We start from the raw sequence: 10,444 nt of genomic DNA, 5'->3' as shown, positions 1-10,444 counted from the left end.
CTCAAACAGATATGCCGGGGAAAAAAATCAGCTTTGTCATCTCTGCACGGGTCGCTACGACCGTGTAATCCATTATTTACATGTGGTATCATATTTTTCCGAGTCGTCTTTAAACGCACCATAAGCGAAGCCTCAACTCTGCTAGCGCTGTAGATCACAGACAGTAGACGCGCTGCTGAGCAGTCCTTCATTGTTCGCGCCTGCGTGTTGGGATGTTCAGTAAACCAGCCAAAGGCAGAAAACTATAAATTGTTTTTTCCGTATAAACCGTGTAAATTGAGCAATGCTATTGCAGACAATGTGGTTTCTAATCTACATTGTGGTACACTGTGTGGAGGTCAGGCAGCAGTAGGGATAGACGAGGGGATGGATCTTTGTTTGATATATTTGTATTTTCAGATTTTATTTGACTTCTGCATTATTTGCATTCTTAAGGGAAGCAGGAATATGTCATGCCATTTTTCTTTATCTTGATTAATTTTGCACACCTGTTGCATTTACCCCCCAGCCAGGCTCTAGTTTTGTAACTTGTTTTGAGGGTAAAAACATAACGGTTTTGAAATGTTTTAACTTTCTACTCTGATCTCAGTTGCTTTCAAAGAGCTCTGTGTGTCTCTGCGTCGATTTCCTCCTCAATGACCCCAAGAGCTATACCAGCTGGAGTGTTGGCTTCAGATTGGACACCCAAGCTGGGCAGATGTTGGGGAGGTAGAGGCCTTACCAAAGTGCAATCCATCTCTTGGATGTTGGCCACAGCGTGTTACTGAAAAGTGCTATATAAATAAGCTTGCCTTGCCTTACTCTATGTTTACGACGGAAACACAAATCACCAACTACATAAATTTGCTGGAGCATAATGTGATTACATAATGATGCCCCCTTAACATCTCTGCCTGCCCCCTCATATCGGTGTGTCTAGATCCGGCCCTGGTCAGTATATGGAAATGGAGTCTTTCTGACGTTCAGCTCAAGGAAAAGCATCATATTATTGGGCTCAAGACCGACGGACATTTTGTTTTACAGGAGGGGTCTATTTCTATTAAACAGCGGCCCCGATATATACAAAAATATGATCACAGAAATACGTACCTGTAGGATTGTTAAAAAAAACTGACAACATTTCAATTCAATAAATTATATTTTCAACTCTTGTTTTTTGTTTGTTTGTTTTTCATGAATGGTTTCTTATAAAAGGAAAATAATAAATCCGATAATCAAAACATCAACTGACTCTGAAAAGTAAGAAAAAAAAATCTAACGTGACAGATTAATTACAACAAAAATAACAATAAGCGTATTTTCTTCAATATCTCATAAGAATACATAACCATAATAATCTGCATTTAAAAAAAAAAAGCATTTTCACCTTTTGACTTGTCATTCAAAGCTGACGATCTGCTTTCAAAAGTCTTTGCTTAAACCCCGCCCACTCAGTGCCGGTGGGACTTCGGGGTTTCTGATTGGCTATCGGAACCCAACCATCAGCGCGCCATTGGCTAAAATCCCTGCCTCTCCTTCTTGGTGCCGCTCTCGTCACAGTCCACGCACAGGCATGATGGCGGCCTTCAGTGTGGCTCGTAGCAGTTGCGGGCTGTTCAGCGGTTTGAGGGTCTCCTTCAGGAGTTTAGCGCACATCAAATATGGCGCAGCAGCTGCAGCGGCGGCCTCACCACAGACCCCTCTCCCGCCGGACTGTCGCCGGTACTCGGTCAGCCACCTGTCCGTGAGGGAGAGGATCGAACAGAAACGGAAGGCGGCGCTGATCGGGGGAGGTCAGAAGAGAATAGATGCACAACACAAGAGGGTAAAGTCAGCAAACACGCTCCCAGGTCCCATTCTTCGTGCTTACCGTCTGGTTTACGCGCACACGGACCTTCAGAGAGAACCTGACCGGGGCAGCTGGTGGGATAAGGAACGCCTGCGGCTCAAGTGGTTGCGTTGATTGCTGCTTAGAGAGGGGGGAAGAAAATAAGTTGCTCTAATACTTTCTTGTAAAAATCAAACGTGAGGATTGTCACCTTGGAAGTTAATAGTTCAACAATCCTCTTTACACGATGCACACAGACATCTGTTGTTATTAATGCACGGTGACATGCATGTATTAATGTATAATCATATCAGGTTATTACCGCGGTATACGTAGAAGTATTAATTCTCCCCATCACTTTTTTTTTTGCTAAAGGGGAAATCCAGAAGAAAATGCGGTCGGTTACTGCGATTTTATATGATAGAACAACACAACCCACATGTACCTGTGAAGTAAAACGAAAATAATAAACGATTTTCCATCCTTTTTTTTTTTCTCAAATTAAAACGGGAAAAGTCTGGTGCGTTTGTTTGTATTCAGCCCTCTTGAGTCCGGTGCCACTAAATAAAATCTAGCCAAAACAACGGCCTGGAGAGGTCGCCTGATTAGTAGAGTCCGTCAGTGTTTAATTTCAGTTGAAGTTAGAGCCTCGCAACGGGTCCAGGCTCATGGCAGCTGTGGAGGAGCCGCAGAGATCCGCAGCTCAGGTGGAGGAATCTGTTGAGAGGGGAGCTCCTGAACTCTGGCCTTTATGGAGGGGCTGCAAGAGGTTGAGGTACTCTTGGCCGACGTTGTGCTCCTGTGCCGCAGGGCAAGCTGACAGCCAGGGAACGAGTGGAGCTCCTGCTGGACGCAGAGTCGTTCGTGGAGACGGACATGTTTGTGGAACACCGCTGCTCTGACTTTGGCATGGAGCAGGACAGCAACAAGGTAACGGGGTAGCGCCCCGGTGGAGGGGGGGGGGGAACTGCAAAGCCAACAAGCCAGGAGAGGATTCAGCTTTTAACCGCACGGTGCCTTTTTCCCCGCTTTAGTTTCCTGGCGACAGCGTCGTGACGGGCCGCGGCAGGATCAACGGCAGGCTGGTGTACGTGTTCAGCCAGGTACTGACGGCGGGCCTTCGAGCAGAAAGCGGCGGACGCGTTCCACGCTCTGTGATTTACACCCTCTCTGCTTTGTTTCAGGACTTCACCGTGTTCGGGGGCAGCTTGTCTGGAGCTCATGCACAGAAGATCTGCAAGGTAGTCAAAACATCCCATTAATACACTCATTTCTGGTGCATTCTGGCGTGTTAGTTATAACCTTTGTCCCGTCGGCTTTGGGCGCCCAGGTCATGGATCAGGCCATGACGGTCGGGGCTCCTGTGATCGGACTGAACGACTCTGGAGGAGCTCGGATCCAGGAGGGCGTGGAGTCCCTGGCCGGATATGCCGACATATTTCTGGTGCGTGAGGCCTCTCTGGGTGTTCTCCGTTTGCTTCACGGTCAGAGTCGCAGGAGAAACCGCTCCCGAGAACATTTCCACTTCCTCGCACCGCCAGTAGCGCCTCCAGAAATGTTTCATAGGGGTGGCCAGATGGAGCCAATTAAACTCTTGGGGTGGCACGGAAACTAAAAGCCATAATTTCAGTATTTTATTCTACTGTTGTAGTAAAGCTGCCTTAGGACTAATAATAGAAAATTATTTTAAATACTTAAGTAAACGCCTACTAATATCTTTTGGTCATTAATGTTTTCTTATTTTTAATGATCTAATGTGCATAGACCAATAACAGTACAGTTAACATTTTGAGTTGAACAACAATTCCTTTTTATTGTGTAATTATATTTAGGTATACATTTATTCATTTATTGGAAAACCAAGCAGTTACTAGGGGAAAGTAGATACGGGCAGATACAAATAAAAGTGTGATAGAAGATCAAGAAGAGTGCCTGCCTACAATTTACACTGGCCAGTGGGGTGGCCAAGATATGGCATGGGGGGCATGGCCACCCCAGGCCACCCCTTGGTGGCGCCACTGCGCGCCGCACTTTTTGGGTTTTATTCTGTTTCTTTCCGTCGCTCCTGCTTCAAGCTCTTCCTCCGCAGCAGGAGGAAACTCCCGAGTCTTTCCGTTGGTTCACGAGGCGACAAACCATGTGCTCTCCTTTCGCAGAGGAACGTTTTGGCTTCAGGAGTCGTCCCTCAGATCTCCCTCATCATGGGCCCCTGTGCAGGAGGGGCCGTGTACTCCCCGGCCCTCACAGATTTCACCTTCATGGTCAAGGTACGAGGCTGCTCACACACAGAGGAGATCGCACGCAACTCGTCGTGGGTGTCGCATCAAGGCGTCTGAATCTTTGGCAGCCTAAACATGGATGATGATGCCGCCACCGCCGTGCTTTTACAGCTGGTGGAAGGTTCGACTCCTCCGACCATGCTTTCTGTCGGGTGCGGCCAAAAGGCAAAATGGCACCATAAAAGTTTTCGGCAGAAGGCGTTTGGCTCAAGCATGCGGGCGTGTGAGTTTTTGTCGGGTGTGTCTGTTTCAGAGCAGGGCCTCATTAGTTGGTCAGAACCCTGTCAGGTAACCAAGCTGCTTTCCTCTGAGGGGCCAAGTTTAGGTCGGATGGTTGAAACTTGGACACAGTTGGGTGTTCCATCAGGACAACGGTCCCACACGTGCATCAAAACCGGTCTCGGAACGGCCAAACCCAGAAGAAGTGGCCTGTTGGAAATATGTCTGATAACACATTTAACAAAAAATAGAAATACATTTTTTTTGGAGTTTTATGACGATTCCACCCTGACAAAAGATCAGTCTGCATCATCAAAGACCCCATTAAAGACCCCGCGTCCTCACTAAGACTAAGAAAGTAGAGCACATCACCCCAGTTCTAAAGTCCTTACACTGGCTGCCTGTATCTCAGAGAATAGACTTTAAAATACTTCTGTTAGTCTATAAATCCCTAAATGCCTTAGCACCTAAATACATCACAGACTTGTTATCAGTGTATCAACCATCCAGACCACTCAGGTCTTCTGGCTCCAGCCTACTTTACATACCTAGAACCAGAACCAAACACGGAGAAGCAGCATTTTGTTCCTATGCTCCACTTATCTGGAACAAACTCCCAGAAAACTGTAAAGATGTGGAAAACCTGAGTTCCTTTAAATCAAGATTAAAAACACATTTGTTTAGGATTGCCTTTGACTGTTCTAGTTAAAGTGTTCTAGTTAACTGAAACTAGAGCAGTAGAACTTTTTTTCTATCTACATTTTATTCCAACTTGCTTTTATTCTGTTTTATTTTGCTATATTTTAATCATTGCATTTGCATTGTCTTTGTACTGCATTGTGCTATATAAATAAATTTGCCTTGCCCAAACGGATGACGCCGGTGCCCACGATGAGTGTGCTTATAGTGTATGTCAGCTGCCAGCAGTCAAAGCGCCTTGTTGATCCCTGGAGTCTGTGGCGTTTGTCTGAGCCGCCTGTTTTGTGCCCGCGAGTAGGACACGTCGTACCTGTTCATCACGGGGCCCGACGTGGTGAAGTCCGTGACCAACGAAGACGTGACGCAGGAGGAGCTCGGTGGGGCCAAGACTCACACCACCGTTTCTGGTCAGTTTCTCGGCTCTTCGGACGGGTGAAGGTTTGTCTGCAGCAGCCGGCTCTCACTGTCGGACTGCTGTGGTCACGTTTTGTTGAATGCAGGTTCTAAAAGGTTCTAAAAATTGGATGGAATAAAAAAAGTGTATCCCTGGATTCCTGTTTCAGCAGAACTTCAATTAAAGCAGTTTCTGTTGTCAGGTGTGGCTCACCGCGCTTTTGAGAACGACGTGGAGGCTTTGCTGAACCTACGCGAGTTCTTCAACTTCCTTCCACTGAGTAATCAGGATCCAGCGCCCGTCAGGGAATGCCACGACCCCAGGTAAGGTCGCGTGAAGCAGCACGGTGCTTCATTGGCGTGAAAGGAGTCTGGTTTTGGCGTGCTGCATGTACCAACCACTGAGCTATATTATACACTAGAGTGCTAATCGCCCGCTGTTAAAACGAGTCGCTTTGAAGCCACCAGCCGCCATATTGGTACTCCCTATTTTCCTCCAGTAACTAGGGAATATGTGCGCTACAGCATCGAATAACGAGGATTTTCTCATGTTCAAGGGGGGGCTTAAAACTTTTAAAATGTCAAATGCCGTATACTTTTATGTTATGTTCTAAAACTATCAAGTACTGAGAAAGTCATGTGCTGAAATATTTAGCATTTTAGCATGAATATAATATAAATAACATGTAAAATATTTCAGCACCTAATTTCCTAGTAGTTGATAGTGTTAGTACATCCACTGACTGTAGAATTACCTGTGAAACGTTTTCACTCAGCAAGAAAACTGCTTGTTGTTGCAACCAAATTCTATGGGATTCTGTGAGAGTAGGGAGGAGCAAGATGGCGGCCAGTGACTTCAGTTTTTCGGCAAAATCAGCACTCCAGTGTATTATATAGCTCAGTGGTACCAACCACAGGGGGCACTGTGCCGCTTCAGACGTTTAATCGTGACGAAGTATATTAATGTCATCTACACGCCACGATACCTGGTCCCTATACTTTTTTTTTTAATGTATAATTTTATTGTATCTATTCTAGTATTTTGACCCCATTTTATTTTACTTTTGTTTATCTTCTTCCCGCTTTTTATTTGTTTTTGTTTTTTTAAATGTGCTTTATGGGGGGAAAAAAATACACTCCCTTCTTTATTGTTGCAAGAAAACCCCGAAGGGGCCTGGAGATAACTGATGGCTTCAAGTAAAAATGTCACGATTCCAGCGTCCCCTCAGCCCGAACACGCCGTCCTCCTAGTGAACGGCGGTGGCAGTGTCATGCTGCGGGGACGCTTTTGGGAGGGGCGATTATAAGACACTTTCTCTCTTTACAGTGACCGTCTGGTGAAATCGTTAGACACCATCGTCCCGTTTGAGTCAACGAAAGCCTACGACATGTTGGACATCATCCACGCAGTACGTGCACAGCCGCACACTGACACACACCAACACACACCGACACACACCGACACAAACTGGCACGTAAAAGCCTCTCGCTATCTGTTCCAGATAGTGGACGAGAGGGACTTCTTCGAGATCATGCCCAACTACGCCAAGAACATCGTGGTCGGATTTGCCAGAATGAACGGCCGCACGGTGGGGATTGTGGGCAATCAGCCCAAAGTGGCTTCTGGTGAGCGGGAAACTTAGCGGGAAAGCTTGAAGCTAGCTGGATCGTTTTGATTCTTCAGAGCGTGACGTGCCCGTCTTCCTCTTTAGGCTGTTTGGACATCAACTCCTCGGTGAAAGGAGCCCGCTTTGTTCGCTTCTGCGACGCCTTCAACATTCCCATCATCACGTTCGTGGACGTGCCCGGGTTTCTGCCAGGTATGCCGCCGAACCGCGTTGGGAAACGGGCCGGCTCGGGTGGGAGACGTCAGTGAATGGAGACGTTGAGACAACCCGTTTAACTTGTTCCCCCCGCCAGGTACGGCTCAGGAGTACGGAGGCATCATCAGACACGGGGCCAAGCTGCTGTACGCCTACGCGGAGGCCACGGTGCCTAAAATAACCGTCATCACCAGAAAGGTGTGTGGTTGCAGAGTCTGTCGTGCAGGTGCAGGGAGCAGCTCTGGGTGGAGGGAATAAAACCAGCGGACGGAGCTGCTAATCCAAGAGATTCCTGTGAAGGTTCCCGGATTGTACAATGGATTTTATTGTACAGCATTTTTATATGGAGCACTTTTAATATTGAGGCTTCATGTGGCTTTGTTTGTCTGTTTTCTATGTTGTGTCCTCTGATGTGTTTACGTTGCTTTTGCACTCTGAGCTACTTGCAATTTTTTTTCCAACGCAGGTAAAACTGCAAATGGCTAATAAAGTGAATCTGAATCTGAATCTCAGACTGGAAAAGTCTGGAATCTGATCTGAATATTTATCAGGTTATGTCGGGGGAAACAAAGCAGACTTTAGAAGAAAAAAAAAAACGGTTGGATTTCTAGACTTTAGAGCGTGCTGCATTGTCTAAAAGATTCAACCTTTTGTCCTTCCATCTGTCCATCAGTTTGTTCTTCAGTCCATCTTTGTGTTTTATCGTTCCCTCCGTTTGCCGCTGTTTGTCCAGCCAGTGGTCCGTCAGATTATCGTGCGTGCGTCTGTTTTTCTTACCGACCTCGTGTCCATCTATTTGTCCATCCGTCCGCTTTGTCTTCATCTGTCCATCCTGTCGTCCGTCTGGCGATTCCCGTTTGTTTTTTCTTTCCACCCGTCTTCCTGTCCAGCCGTTTGTCCCTTTTTTTTCCCCCTTCCATTTTCACTTGTTCGTCCAGCCGTGGTTTTCTAGGTTCCATTTTCAAAATTCACGATGAACCTGTCTGTATACTATCAAAAAACGCCTGATATAGGATAAGTTATTAATTATGAGGCAAAAATATGGTTAGAAGACCTGAATGTTGTCGTTTTTAGCCTCAGCGTTGTGTCTTTGCCTCCATTTCAGGCTTACGGAGGAGCCTACGATGTAATGAGCTCCAAGCACTTAAGGGGAGACGTGAATTACGCCTGGCCAACGGCTGAAGTTGCCGTCATGGGTGCCAAGGTATAAAAACATTGGTCATCTGTCCTTTTTAGGTGTTTTTTTTTCTCGTCTACTCACTGCTTTCTGTTCCTCACAGGGTGCCGTTCAGATCATCTTCAGAGGAAAGGAAAACCAGGCGGAGGCGGAGGCTGAATACGTGGAGAAGTTTGCCAACCCCTTCCCGGCCGCCGTCAGAGGTAGATCTGCCGTCTGCTAAACACGCGGCCTCTTGATCTCCGGCTTACCGCGTTTTACGGTGCGCTCTCCGTCTCTCTCCAGGCTTCGTCGACGACATCATCGAGCCCTCGACCACCCGCAGGAAGATCTGCAGCGACCTGGAGGTGCTGGCCAGCAAGAAGCAGGTCAATCCGTGGAAGAAGCACGCCAACATTCCTCTGTGAATCCCTCCCAGCCGGGCTGCCCAGCGGCATTATGGGAAAACGGCTGTCCTGTCTGCGTTTAGATGAACTGTAGGGGTTCCCTAAGAAGCCTGCTAAGCAGACTGTGCGTGTACCACTCCACTGAAAGCATCAAGATACCGTCTCTTCCCTTCGTTCGGTTACTTTTTATCTCACTCACCTTTGGATTTGGTGCCACCTTTGTGACTAAAAATCAGGAAGTTATTGATATTCAAGGTTTGGATCAATTAAACCCATCGAACAATTAAATGAATCACATGAAAGTCACGTCAGCAGGAGCCATATGGGCCATCATCAACTTTTTATTTTGTTTTACAAAACTGTACCCAGAGACGATGTCAGCTTTAGCAATAAATATGAAAACTGTTTTCTTGTCCACTACAGTGTTTGTGTCAATGTACTGTATTTAGTTTGGTTTTTCTTTGAAAATCCACGGACGATTGTTTCATTTATGCCATCAAAGTCCAAACTGTGCCTTCTCTCTCTCTGGCGCCCTCTGTAAAATAAATCATTTACCAATATTTTCTGTCTAATCTCATTTTCCAAGACTTTGTAGAGATGTTCTTTTCTTTTGCTGAACAGCTGTAGACAGTTATAATAGTAATAGTCACATTTCTAAGTGAGGGATGTGGAATAAATGACCAATATTCGATCAGGAGAATCAACTGGGAACAGCCATAAAAGTCGGACTTCCCCCACAGAAAGTCTGGGAGATTTCTTATGGCCGATTGGCAGATCCACTATGGCAGCTCCTCACATCAGCAGCAATAAGGAGTGATGAAAAAAATATATATATTTTACAAGACAGTTGTAAGAGTGCGTCTTAAATCAATGTTACATGTAGGGGCAGCAACTCTGAACTGAACAAATTAAAAGTGGTTCTTACATGTGGAAGATATAGCTTTAAACAATGTTAGTAAGAGGTACTACGTAGAAAAGAGCAGCTTTCCTGGCCGTCGCCATATTGGAATCCTGTAGTTTTTAATTGGGAACCCAGCCTTCCCTATCTGGAACACTGTTAACTCGGGTGTTGCACCATTCCTAGCTGCAACTTCTGACCAGTTAGTCCTGGCTAAAGGAAAGCATTCCCAAAGCATGATGCTGCCACCACGCTTCACTGTGGGGATGGTGTGTTTAAAGCGGCAGGGTTTTCTCCTGCATGCCACATTTGCAAGTTTATATGGAGTTACATTTCTGCCAAAAGGAAACACGCGCAATAAATGCCCATGTTGCTAGATACTGTATTGCGACTGCCAAACAGATTAGTGCGGCAGGCAACCTTTCCAAGATGGCAGGCATATATGAAGAACGCATCTGTCTGGAGGTGGGATTTCCTGAAAAGTAGCCAATCACAGGCCGGTCGGTACTACACCCTCAAACTGACAACCGCTAGAGCAGGGGTGTCAAACTCATTTTGGTTTAGGGGCCGTATTCAGCTTAATCTGATCTCAAGAGGGCCACACGAGTAAACTCATTGCAAGATTAAATAGAACTAATAAAAGTGGACTTGTTGTTGATTTTTATATTATATGAATTTCACTTTTACACAATGTATTATGAATAATCTCAGCTTTTTTAAGAAAAGTATGTGCAATTTCAACAATACTTTTACTCAGTTAAAC

General features: G+C 45.9%; 1 protein-coding gene across 2 annotated transcripts; it reads left to right on the top strand.

Annotated features, from left to right (window-relative positions):
* The first annotated feature begins 1,533 nt into the window (after positions 1-1,533).
* pccb (propionyl-CoA carboxylase subunit beta) lies at positions 1,534-9,343 on the top strand. Of its 2 annotated transcripts, XM_012875741.3 has the most exons (15): positions 1,535-1,804; positions 2,618-2,737; positions 2,842-2,910; positions 2,992-3,048; positions 3,138-3,251; positions 3,964-4,074; positions 5,303-5,411; positions 5,601-5,721; positions 6,725-6,806; positions 6,900-7,023; positions 7,110-7,217; positions 7,318-7,418; positions 8,326-8,424; positions 8,501-8,600; positions 8,683-9,343. In XM_012875741.3, exons 1-15 carry the CDS (start codon positions 1,553-1,555, stop codon positions 8,802-8,804), a joined length of 1,689 nt encoding a protein of 562 aa, XP_012731195.2. In that variant the 5' UTR covers positions 1,535-1,552; the 3' UTR covers positions 8,805-9,343. The 2 variants fall into 2 exon arrangements, with proteins under 2 accessions (XP_012731194.2, XP_012731195.2); XM_012875740.3 differs by having other exon boundaries at positions 1,534-1,804; positions 2,842-3,048.
* The last annotated feature ends 1,101 nt before the right edge of the window (positions 9,344-10,444 follow it).

Source organism: Fundulus heteroclitus, chromosome 19 (assembly GCF_011125445.2).
Source record: "Fundulus heteroclitus isolate FHET01 chromosome 19, MU-UCD_Fhet_4.1, whole genome shotgun sequence".
Lineage (NCBI taxonomy): Eukaryota > Metazoa > Chordata > Actinopteri > Cyprinodontiformes > Fundulidae > Fundulus > Fundulus heteroclitus.
This window is presented reverse-complemented; position numbering and strand designations above follow the sequence as displayed.